Raw genomic sequence first — 13,181 nt, 5'->3', positions numbered from 1 at the left:
TGTAATTCGCGAATGCTCTGGGCCACTTTGCTGTTAAATGTGCAGCAACTCAAGAGACTGACATCTCTCTGAAATGTTTTCACAAGTTTCACAACAAACGGCTGCCACTCTTCAGCTGCCACACTTTGACGGACGCCGTCATCTGTCTTCCAAAAATAACTCCTCTGGCTGCAGACCCTCTCCTCAGGGGGAAGAAAGATAACTCGAGACATCGTGGGATTAATAAAGTACCTCAGGAAAATCACTTCCGTCTTTGAAAAGACTTATCACCGTGATTCACTTTCAGAGGTTAAAGAGATATACGGTAGTTTGCCTGAATTAATCTCAGTCCCACCTCCCACCGGACGGTGTTCCCCTCTCTCTTCCCCCAGCCACCCTGCCAATTTTGAGTTGGTACAGGCTGGATGAGCCATACCATTTATAGAGTTTGCTTGCAGCCATCTGAATGTGTCAAGATCACTGAAGATTAGTGACCAAGCTTAAAGCCCATTCTGCTGCGCTCTGGCTCATTCCCTCCATGACAGTTGGCAATATGGAAAAAGTAGAAGTCTTCAACACGGATGGCAAGGGCAGGGGTCTGAAGTTGAAACAAGAGCTTTTAAGTGGGGACGTGGTCTTCGCTGAGCCAGCATATGCCGCGGTTGTGTTTGACAAGTAAGTCAGTATGTCTAACTATTGCGCACACAAACCATCTCATGTTGCTCCATTGCAGGCAATGGGATCAAATTTGAATCTTTCATACGGCACGGTGGCACAGTGGTTAGCACTGCTGCCTCACAGTGCCAGGGACCCGGGTTCCATTCCTGGCTTGGATCCTGTCTGTGCGGAGTCTGCACCTTCCCCCAGTGTCTGCATGCGTTTCCTCCAGATGCTCCGGTTTCCTGCTACAGTCCGAAAGACGCGATGTTAGATGTGTTGGCCATGCTAAATTCTCCCTCAGTGTATCCGAACAGGCACCAGGGTGTGGAAACTAGGGGATTTTCACAGTAACTTAATTGCAGTGTTAATATAAGCCTACTTGTGACACTAATAAATAAATTTTTAAAAGGGAGTCTGTATTTTGATATAGGAGCACCTCTGCAAGGTTTCATTGATTATTGACTGGCTAATTGATTGAGCTCCATTTCTTCATTGCCCCAATTCTTAAAGAACTTTCCCCTTTTGTCTTGCCCAGTCTTCATGTGTGAGTTGGTGGGGGTAGATCACATGGGACCATTTTATGTCGCTGTGGGGAGCTACGCGGCTCAGTAACTGCCCTTGGTAAATTTCCAAGGTGGAGAAGTTTCTTCAGGGATTAAATTGAATTAGGGCAGCACGGCGGCACTGTGGTTAGCACTGCTGCCTCACAGTGCCAGAGACCAGGGTTCGATTCCCGGCTTGGCTCACTGTCTGTGTGAAGTCTGGGGATGAGCGGGGATTTTCACGGTGACTTCATTGCAGTGTTAATGTAAGCCTACATGTGACACTAGTAAATAAACTTTAAAATGCAGAGCTTTATCAATTATTCCAGATGTTATCAGGATGTGGGCAACATTGAGAAAGTTTCATTAATTTTATTGCCCTGTTCCACCTCAATCTTCACCCTTGTTGTGGTGAAGCCCCCATTCTAGCGTTTGGTAAGGAAATTGGGGACTTCAGCCTCATGATGATGAAGGAATGGGGATTTATGTTCAAATAAGGGCTGTCTTGACATCAAGGAGAAATTGGAACCCCTTCAATTCTGCTGCCTTTATCCTTCTTGCTGGTGGTAGAGGTTTCAGGGTGGGATGTTGTAATGAGCTTGGCAAGTGGCTACGGTGAATCCTGTAGTTGAGACTTACTGCTGTTGTCGTTCACTGGTATAGAATTCACTTAGAATCATAGAGTCCCGACAGTGTAGAAGGAGGCCATTCAGCCCATTGTGTCCACACCGATCACAATCCCACCCAGGTCCTATTCCTGTAAGCCCACATATCTACCCTGCTAATCCCCCTAACACTAGGGTCAATTTAGCATGGCCAATCAACCTAACCCACACATCTTTGGACTGTGGGAGGAAACTGGAGCTCTGGCGGAAACCCGCGCAGACGCGGGGAGAATGTGCAAACTGCACACGGAGAGTGACCCGAGGCCGGAATGGAACCTGGGTCCCTGGCGCAGTGAGGCAGCAGTGCTAACCACTGCGCCACCGTGCTGTCCATAATCGATGGGCTGGGTGTTGAGTCCAGTGGAAGGGTTTCCTAATCAACCGGCCTTGTTTTGAGTTTCAGATGTTCCTTCCACTGCACCAATTACGAGGAATAGTGAATGCTGGGGCAGTGAGTCACTTGTTACAGAGTAAGGAACGTTTCCTTTGCTCTTGTAGCTGTCTTGTTATTTTGACTGGTCTGGTTCAGCCTCTGGTCGATGGATGTTAGATTCATGGAATGGTTCCAGAAAAAGTCATGTCTGTGTCAGCTCTGCATGAGCAACTCCCCTGGTCCCTCGTGTCTCGTCCCTGATAGAGTCATGGGATGGTTGATGGTGGGGGATTTGGTAATAATGGTATTATTGACAAGTATGAAATGCTAAGACCATCCCCCATGTGAGACAATCACTTCCTGTGCAAAGATGTGCCAGTTAGGTTGATTGGCCATGCAAAAATGGCTCCTTAGTGTCAAGGGGATTAGCAGGGTAAATATGTCGGGTTGCGGGGATAGAGCCTGGGTGGGATTGTTGTCAATGCAGACTTGATGGGCCGAATGGCCTCCTTCTGCACTGTAGGGATTCTATGTGCATGTGAACATCAGCTGCAACTTCTCAATTCAAGCTCTGCCGTTAAACAATGCTCCTGATATCACTGACATCATGGAATCCCTACAACGCAGAAGGAGGTCATTTGGCCCAACAAGTCTGTACCAACCCCCCAACAGAGCATCTTACCCAAGCCCACCCCATGTCCTATTCCTGTAACCCCACACACTTAGTCTGCTAATTCCTCTAACCCACAAATCTTAGGACACTAAGGGACAATTTAGCATGGCCAATGAACCTGACACGCATATCTTTGTATTGTGGGAGGAATTCAGAACATCCGGAGGAAACCCACGCAGACACGGAGAGAATGTGCAAACTTCACACAGACAGTCATCCAAGGCCGGATTTGAACCCAGGTCCCTGGCGCTGTGAGGCAGCAGAGCTAACCGTGCCGTCCTGCATTATTATCGACAGGATTATGACTTGAGCTGAATGCTGTGTCCGTTGCTGACCTTACGGAGGAAGTGTCAAGTGACGAAACAGCTAAGGATGGTTAAGCTGTAAGGACTGCCCTGGGAAACCCCTTCAGCGACGTCCTGGGAAGGTCACCAAAGGCCTCTAGCAATCATAGGCCGCCTCTCCTTTTGTCAGACAATTTTCCTGTTGGAGGGTGGGGGTGGGGGAGGTGGGGTGTTTCCTGCTGTTTCCTGTTGTCTCCTGTTGACGTTTTGGTTTTGCTGGAGTTTCTTAGTGAACAGCTCAGAAAAATATTGTCTGGAGGGAAATTGATGTTGAGTTCTTGCACCTTGTGTCTGGAATAGAAATCTGCTATAGGATCTGGAGCTGAGAGATTCTGACAGAAGATGGGCTGACGATAAACTGGTCTACTGCCACTGTTGATAACTCCGATTAATACTTACAGTTTTATGAATTGCAAATGCTTTCCCCGGAGAAACAAACGAAATTATGTAAGATTAAATGCAAAGACTAATAAATTAATTACACTAATGGATGGGATTAGACAGGCAGACAGCAACATTTAAAAATAGACATATAGTGAATGAGACAGACACTGTTCAGTAAAGAGATATTGCAGGGTACTGTATAAAGTCTTAGTGACAGCTCAGTTGGTAATACTCATTCCTCTGGGTAAGGGTTCAAGTCCCACTCTCAGGCTTGAGTACAAATATTAAGGCAGACATGACATTGCCTCAGTGTCAGCCATGCCATCTTTTGGATGGGACATTAAACCAAGGCCCCTGTGTCTGCTCAGGCAGATGCTGGAAATTCTATTCTGAAGAAAAGCAGAGGCGTGCTTCCCGGTGCCCTGGCCATAATTTATCCCTCAGTTAACATTGCTAAATTAAATGACCTGGTCATGATCATATTTGTGGCATCACGGTGGCACAATGGTTAGCACTGCTGCCTCACAGCACCAGGGACCTGGATTCAATTCCAGTCTCGGGTCACTGTCTGGGTGGAGTTTGCACATTCTCCCCATGTCTGCGTGGTTTCCTCCGGGTGCTCCGGTTTCCTCCCACAGTCCGAAAGATGTGCTAGTTAGGTGGATTGGCCATGCTAAATTGCCCCTTAGTGTGAGGGGGATTAGCAGCGTAAGTGTGTGGGGTTACGGGGATGGGGCCTGGGTAGGATTGTGGTCAGTGCAGGCTAGTTGGGCCTAATGGCCTCCTTCCGCACTGTAGGAATTCGATGATTCGATGCTGTTTGCGGGAGCTTGCTATGTACAAAATGGCGACTGTGTTTCCTACATTGCGGGCTGAATTATCCAACATTGCTCGCAGCCGGGATTCTCTCATCCCACCGCAGTGAATGAAAACTTGGCTGAGCGCCAAATTATCCGTCCTCGCTGGCAGCGACGGCGGGGCGTGAACGACCAGAGAACTCCGGCCTATGGCTGGAATTTTCTTAGAGAAATTCTCAGTGTAAAACGGGTGAGAAAATGGCAGCATAGCATGTCACCGATATTTAAATTAGCCTCGTGCCCGGGAAGGGCGCAAGGCTGATTTCGCCAGCAGAACGAGGCTGGCCGTATCATCCTGCTGCGCTACTCAACCAACGCAGCTGGGCAGAAGAATCCCACCCTCCATCTGCAGTTAGACTTCAAAGAAAAAGTTTATTTATTAGTGTCACAAATAGGCTTACATTTACACTGCAATGAAGTTACTGTGAAAATCCCCTAGTTCCCACACTCCGCCACCTGTTCGGGTACACTGAGGGAGAATTTAGAATGGCCAATGCACCTAACCAGCACGTCTTTCAGACTGCGGGAGGAAACCGGAGCACCCGGCGGAAACCCACGCAGACACGGGGAAGAACGTGCAGACTCCGCACAGACAGTGACCCGAGCCAGGAATCGAGCCCGGGTCCCTAGCGCTGTGAGGCAGCAGTGCTAACCACTGTGCCATCGTGCCACCCTTCAAAAGCATTTCATTGGCTGTAAAACACTTTGAAACGTCTGATGGTTGTGAAAAGCACTACATAAAGGCAAGTCTTTCTATTTTTCTTATGGGTAATGAATTATACAGGAATGACATCTCACTTTACTGAATGGAAGAACGGCAGATTATCTCACTCTCTCATATCTTTATGTAATTTTCTAAAGTTTGTGGGGGACATACCCAGAGTTGGGTCAAGGATTGATAGCGTTATTGTTCACTCTGTAAACTGTCTCGTGGGTGGCACGTTGGCACACTGGTTAGCACTGCTGCCTCACAGCGCCAGGGACCAGGATTCAATTCCAGCCTCAGGCCACTGTCTGTGTGGAGTTTGCATGTTCTCCCCTGTCTCTGCGTGGGTTTCCTCCAGTTTCCTCCCACTCTCCAAAGATGTACGGGTTCGGTGGATTGGCCATGCTAAATTGCCCCTTAGTGCCGGCGGGGGGGGATGGGTCTGGGTGTGGTGGTGTGTGGTGCAGACTCGATGGGCCAACTGGCCTTCTTCTGCACTGTATGATTCTAGAGTCTATCTAAATTACAGCTACCTGACAGGAAAAATCAATCGGCAAAAAATGTTAGGTAGAAATGGAATTCTTCGAAAGCTTGTGCTATGTGTGAGGTGATTCACTTTGGAAGGAGTAACAGGAATAGAGAGTACTGGGCTAATGGTAAGATACTTGGCAGTGTGGATGAACAGAGAGATCTCGGTGTCCATGTGCATAGATCCCTGAAAGTTGGCACCCAGGTTGATAGGGTTGTTAAGAAGGCGTAAGGAGTGTTAACTTTTATTGGTAGAGGGATTGAGTTTCGGAGCCAGGAGGTCATGTTGCAGCTGTACAAAACTCTGGTGTGGCCGCACTTGGAGTATTGCGTGCAGTTCTGGTTGCCGCATTATAGGAAGGATGTGGAAGCATTGGAAAGGGTGCAGAGGAGATTTACTAGGATGTTGCCTGGTATGGTGGGAAGGTCTTATGAGGAAAGGCTGAGGGACTTGAGGTTGTTTTCGTCAGAGAGAAGAAGGTTAAGAGGTGACTTAAAAGAGGCATACAAGATGATCAGAGGATTAGATAGGGTGGATAGTGAGAGCCTTTTTCCTCAGATGGTGATAGCTAGCATGAGGGGACATAGCTTTAAATTGAGGGGTTAGAGATATAGGACAGATGTTAGAGGTAGGTTCTTTACTCAGAGAGTAGTAAGGGCGTGGAATGCCCTGCCTGCAGCAGTAGTGGACTCATCAACATTGAGAGCATTCAAATGGTTATTGGATAAACATATGGATGATGTTGGAATAGTGTAGGTTAGATGGGCTTTAGATTGGTTTCACTGGTCGGCGCAACATCGAGGGCCGAAGGGCCTGTACTGCGCTGTAATGTTCTATGTTCTATGTTCTATAACTGTACGAAGAAAGTTGAATATATATCAATATATATATATCAATATATTGAATATATCCACCATCTGCCAGACACAAGTCAGAGTATGATGGAAGACCCTCCACTTGCCTGGGTGAGTGCAGCTCCAACAAAACTGAGGAAGCTCCACACCATCGAGGGCAAAGCAGTCCACATGTTTGGTATCCCTTCCACAAACATTTACTCCCTCCATCACCGATGCACAGTGGCAGCAGTGTGTGCCATCTACAAGATGCATTGTCGGAACTCACCTAGGCTCCTTAGAAAGCACCTTCCAAACCCATGACTGCCACCATCTCAAAGGACATGGGCAGCAGATACCTGAGAACACCACCGACTGGAAGTTCCCCTCTGAGTGACGAGTCACTCACCATCCTGAAATATATACATTTAGAAATATATCGCTATTCCTTCACTGTCACTGGATCAAAATCCTGGAACTCGCTCACGAACAGCACTGTGGGTGTACCTACACCTCAGGAACTGCTGCAGTTTGAGAGGGGAGCTCACTACTACCTTCTGAAGGACAACTAGGAATGGGCAATAAATGTTGGCCTATCCAGCGATGCAATCATCCTATAAATTAATTTCTTTTTAAGTACGATGGAGTGTTGCACAGACTTTTGGATGGGATGCTAAATGAAAGCAGATGTAAAAGATCCAATTGGAAGAGCATAAGAGTTCTCCTGGGATCCTGACTGAATTTGGTCTCCCAACCAGTATCACGAAGAACAAATTAACCACTCATTTATCACTTTGCACCCGAAGGACCCTGTGCATAATTTGGAGGTTGTATTAATTTACCTCCAAAATGCACACTGGCTTTAGGCTGCTTTGGGACATACTGAGGGCATAGAATCATAGAATCCCTACAGTGCAGAAGGAGGCCATTCAGCCCATTGAGTCTGGACTGGCCACAATCCCACCCAGACCCTATTCCCATAACCCCACACATTTACCTTGCTAATCCACCTGACACTAAGGGGCAATTTAGCATGGCCAAGCAACCTAACCCACACATCTTTGGGCTGTGTGGGGAAACCGGAGCACCCGGAGGAAACCCACGCAGACACGGGGAGAACGTGCAAATTCCACACAGGCAGTCACCCGAGGCCGGAACTGAACTGAATTGAATTGAACCCAGGTACCTGGTGCCGTGAGGCAGCAGTGCTAACCATTGTGCCACCGTGCCGGCATGAATAGCACAGCCTAACTGTCAGGACTACCGTTCCTCATATATCGAGGCAACAGATTTAACAAATGGGCTGAGATCACCAAGGATAAGGAGCTACTGGGCTGAGGAAAGAGGAAGTTAACTTGGTGTTTTCAGAGAATTAGCAATGGGGATTTTAAAAGGGACGCATGAGGGAAGGAAGAGAATGGAGTGCTTGAGGGAGGAGAAGGAGTCGGGAGAAGAGGCCAGGGTGAGATTTGATGATGGCGTGTTTGGATTGAGGCTTCAGTTGGAAAATCTACCGAGGTAATTGAGTCAGGAGGTGGTGGAGGGGTGGAATCATTCCCCAGCCAGAGTCAGTGCCTCAGGAGAAAGGTAAGTAACAGGGATGACTGGGGCAAATGAAGGGGGCAAAAAGGATCGCGTCACCAAATGTGTTCAGCAGCTGCTGAAACTAAAGAGTGACATTGCACAAAGAACCGTGAAACATTCTTTGCTGAGAACTGATAGATGATATTTTGTGGGAAGGTTAAGATGAAATGTCAAATGAAGTTCATGGAATTGCTGTCATCAGGGAATGCTATCATCTGGTATAACTATTCAGTGCTAATGGACCACTTCGCATTGAGATTTTTAACTCCAATTACCACTATTCAAGAGTCATATTCATTTGATTTGATTTGATTTGATTTTGATTTGATTTATTATTGTCACATGTATTAACATACAGTGATAAGTATTGTTTCTTGCGTGCTATACAGACAAAGCATACCGTTCATAGAGAAGGAAAGGAGAGAGTGCAGAATGTAGTATTACAGTTATAGCTAGGATGTAGAGAAAGATCAACTTAATGCAAGATAAGTCCATTCAAAAGTCTGACAGCAGCAGGGAAGAAGCTGTTCTTGAGTTGGTTGGTACGTGACCTTAGACTTTTGTATCTTTTTCCAGAAGGAAGGAGGTGGAAGAGAGAATGTCCGGGGTGCATAGGCTCCTTAATTATGCTGGCTGCTTTGCCAAGGCAGCGGGAAGTGTAGACAGAATCAATGGATGGGAGGCTGGTTTGCGTGATGGATTGGGCTACATTCACGACCTTTATTGAACTGAATTGAATTGATGTCCATTCGTGTCCTTTAGTGTAATGTGGGATTCATCTGGTAGAACTCTGAGGCAGAAGGTTGAACCTTCAAGAATAGTAAGAAGTCTCACAACACCAGGTTAAAGTCCAACAGGTTTATTCGGAATCATGAGCTTTTGGAGCGCTGCTCCTTCATCAGGAAAGCTCGTGATTCCAAATAAACCTGTTGGACTTAACCTGGTGTTGTGAGACTTCTTACTGTGCCCATCCTAGTCCATCGCCGGCATCTCCACATCGTGGCTACAAATCTTCAGGAGAAGGAGCTCCACTCCAGAGACTTGAGTGCATAAACCCAGCTGACAGGACAGTGCAGATCTGAGGGAGTGCTGCGCTGTCAGAGGCACTGCCTTCCAAGCTCGGAGAGGGATTTGTAGGTGGTGGTGTTCCCAAGTGTCTGCTACACTTGTTCTTTCTTGGTGGTAGAGGCTGGGCATATGGAAGATGTTGGCAAAGGAGCTTTGGTGAGTTGCTGCGGTGCATCTTGTAGATGGTCCACACTGCTGCCACTGTGCGTTGGTGATGGAGGGAGTGAATGTTTATGGTGGTGGATGGGGTTCCAATAAGTGGGCTTCTTTGTCCTGGATAGTGTCAAGCTTCTTGAGTGTTGTTGGAGCTGCACTCACCCAAGCATGTGGGGAATATTCCATTACACTCCTGACTTGTACCTTGTAGATGGTGGACAGGCTTTGGTGCGTCAGGAGGTGAATTATTCTCAACGGGATTCCCATCCTTTGTAGCTACGGTATTTATATGGCTGGTAAATTTATGCTGCACTCCCTCTCATTATGTGCATGTCTTAAGTGCCAAGGGATTAGTGCTAGAGAATGGGATTTCACATTGCTTACCACCTGCTGAGATACACAACAGCAGAGACTCAAAAACATTCCACTACTAGTTGCTAAGGGATTAGAAAGAGAGGGTCGTTGATAAGGGAGAGGTCACTGCAAGCATTAAACCTTCAAGCTGCAGATATTATTGTTCAGTTTTATTTCCTAAAAACCTGATTTGTGCAATGTCTGCATGAAAGGGCTTGGAGGGAAAAGGAACAAATTGAATGAAGGTGATGAGGACAATATGTTCGCATGCTGACGGATCAGATCGACTGTTGCAACCATAATGTACATACACAACAACAATAACAGGGGTGGCACGGTGGCACAGTGGTTAGCACTGCTGCCTCACAGCTCCATGGATCCGGTTCAATTCTGGCCTTGGGTCACTGTCTGTGCGGAGTCTGCACGTTCTCTCCGTGTCTGCGTGGGTTTCCTCTGGGTGCTCTGGTTTCCTCCCACACTCCAAAGACATGCAGGTTAGATTGATTGGCCATTCTAAGTTGCCCCTTCGTGTTAGGGGTCTGTTAGAATAAATACAAGGGTTACAGGGATAGGGCCTGGGTGGGATTGTTGTCAGTGCAGGCTCGATGGGCCGAATGGCCTCCTTCTGCACTGTAGGGATTCTATGAGCCTCCCTTTATATACTTTCTCTCACCCAGAAAAATCTACAAGGGGCGAGCGCGGCCGGAATCCCGCCTGACATCAACAGACCTTTGCATGGTCCATGTTCCTGTGGTGGGCGTAACAGGAAAATTGCGCACAAGTTGTTTCACCAAAGAGTAATTATACAAGAATTGACACCAAGTTAAAAAAGAGATGATAGAAGGGAAGAATCAATGCAGGGTCAGAGAGGTGAATTCTAAGGAAGGCCTGAAAGGAGGAATGGAAAATGATGGGACGGAGAGGTTTACGAAGGGAATGACAGAACTGAAGGTTAAAAGCTGATAGCATTGTAGCAAATGATGGGGTAGCTGGAGTGGGGATGTAACTTCATTCCAGTGTTAATGTAAGCCTCACTTGTGACTAATAAATTAACTTTGAGTTTACAAGCTGGAGGAAATTGCAGAGTTGGGAAGGGATGAGGCCATGGAGAGGATTTGTACATAAAGTTGTGAATTTTAAAATCGAGCCACTGGTGGAGAGAAAGCAATGAATAATGTTGCTGAATTTGCAATCCATCCAGGCCAACATCACTCTCCTGATGTCAAGTGTCCAAAGCTCAACACAGCCCTCCACATTGGGTTTGACTAAATTATTCCCAATGTTTGCACAGTAATCCCAGCATAATCTGTAACCTCCACTCAAAAAAATTACAATCCAATTATTCAATGGCTGGGGCAAATTAGTGTATACTCTGCTGCCAAGGTGAAGCCTCACCAGGTGCTAGAATTTGTCAGAGATGGAGTTCCAACACCATAGCCCAAATGCACTACATGCTCCCAGTCCAACAACGCCTCACTTTTAAAATTCCCACCTATGTCCCGTGCACAAAAAGCAGGACAAGTCCAACATGGCCAATTACCGTCCCATCAATCTACTCTTGATTACGAGTAAAATGTAATATGCCACTGCCAGCGCTATCAATATGCCACATATTGAACAGTAACCGGCTCACTGACACTCAGTTTGGGTTTCACCAGGGTCACTCAGCTCCTGACCTCAGTACAGACTTGGTTCAAGCATGGACGAAAGAGTTGAATGCCAGAATTGAGGAGCAAGTGACTGTTCTTGACATCAATGCAGCATTTGACTAAATATGGCATCAATATGGGTGGCACGGTGGCACAGTGGTTAGCACTGCTACCTCAAGTGCCAGGGACCTGGGTTCAATTCCCGACTCGGGTCACTGTCTGTGTGGAGTTTGCATGTTCTCCTCGTGTCTGCGTGGGTTTCCTCCGGGTGCTCCGGTTTCCTCCCACAGTCCGAAAGACATACTGGTTGGGTGCATTGGCCATGCTAAATCCTCCTTCAGTGTACCCGAACAGGTGCCGGAGTGTGGCGACTAGGTGATTTTCACAGTAACTTCATTGCAGTGTTAATGTAAACCTACCTGTGACTGATAAATAAACTTTACTTTAACTTTACTTTAAGAAGCCCTTGTAACATGAGTCAATCAGGGGGAAAATCAGGGGGAAAGCTCTCCATTGGTTGGAGTCATACCTGGCACAAAGGTGGTTGTGGTTATTGGATGCCAACCATCTCAGTCCTGGGATATAATTGCAGGAGTCCCTCAGGGTTAGTGTCCTGAGCCCCAACCATCTTCAGCTGCTTCATCAATTACCTTTCCTCCATCATAAAATCAGATGTGGGGATGTTCACCGATGATTGCATAATATTCAGTACCATTCATGACTCCTCAGATTCTGAAGCAGCCCATGTCCAAATGCAGGAAGACCTGAACAATATCCAGGTTTGGGCTGACAAGTGGCAAGTAATGTTCATGCCACACAAATGCCAGGTAATGACCATCTCCAACAAGAGAGGATCTAACCCACATGCCCTGACATTCAATGGAATTACCGACGCTCCATCCATCACTATCAAAATTCTGGGAGTTACCATTGGCCAGTAAGTGTCCCTCCAATCACTCACCATCCTGATGTGGAAATATATCGCTGTTCCTTCACTGTCGCCGGGTCAAAACTCAGGAACTCCCTCCCTATCAGCACTGTGGGTGTGCCTACACCACATGGACTGCAGCAATTGGAGAAGGCAGCTCACCACCACCTTTTCAGGAGCAATTAGAGATGGGTAATAAATGCTGGCCTCGCCAGTGACACCCACACCTGAGCATGGATTCAAGTAAAAATGGTTTGACATCAACTGGAGTATTTCATCCAGTCCTGGTCACCTCACCACACTTTCAGAATGATGTGAAGGCAACAGAGGGAGCACAGAAATAATAGAAATAATAGTTCCAGGGATGAGGAACTTTAGATTCACGGACAGATTGGAGAAGCTGGGGCTGCTTTTCTTGGAGAAGAGAAATTTGAGAAGAGATTTGACCGGTGTTCAAAATCAGGAGCGGTCTGGACAGAATCGATAAGAGGGAAACGGTTCCATTGGCAGATCCATAGAGCATAAGAACAGCGAGACTTCAGCTGAGTGACAAAAGAAGTGACAATGACTCAGGAGAAAAATATTTTCCACACAGCGAGTGGTTAGGATCTGAAACACACTGCCTGAAAGTGTGACACAGGCAGGGTCAATCAGTTCAAACTCCAGCCTTCACAAGAGTATTAGATAATTGTCTGAAGAGAAAATTGTGAAAATAGACTGCCCCCACATTATAATCATGGCCACACTTTAAATGTATTTCAGAGGTTGCTAAGGGCATTGAGTTGCACAGAAGTCAAAGAACAAAGAAAAAGAACAGTACAGCACAGGAACAGGCTTTTCGGCCCTCCAAGCCTGCGTCGATCATGAGGCCTGTCTAAACTAAAACTGTATGCACTT

The 13,181-nt window shown here is 46.8% G+C and overlaps 1 protein-coding gene across 2 annotated transcripts in view; it reads left to right on the top strand.

Annotated features, from left to right (window-relative positions):
* Positions 1-425: 425 nt before the first annotated feature.
* The window catches only part of LOC144500720 (histone-lysine N-methyltransferase Smyd1-like), an 87,448-nt gene continuing 74,692 nt past the window's right edge, over positions 426-13,181 (top strand). The window contains exon 1 of one of the 2 annotated variants that reach the window (XM_078224087.1): positions 426-654. In XM_078224087.1, the coding sequence (XP_078080213.1) occupies positions 518-654 (137 nt within the window). In that variant the 5' untranslated portion in view covers positions 426-517. The remainder of the gene's footprint in view (positions 655-13,181) is intronic. The other variant, XM_078224096.1, reaches the window with a different exon arrangement.

The sequence above is a fragment of the Mustelus asterias genome, chromosome 1 (genome assembly GCF_964213995.1).
Source record: "Mustelus asterias chromosome 1, sMusAst1.hap1.1, whole genome shotgun sequence".
NCBI classification, from domain to species: domain Eukaryota; kingdom Metazoa; phylum Chordata; class Chondrichthyes; order Carcharhiniformes; family Triakidae; genus Mustelus; species Mustelus asterias.
Note: the sequence above shows the minus strand (reverse complement) of the source record. Positions and strands in the feature narration are given on the sequence as shown.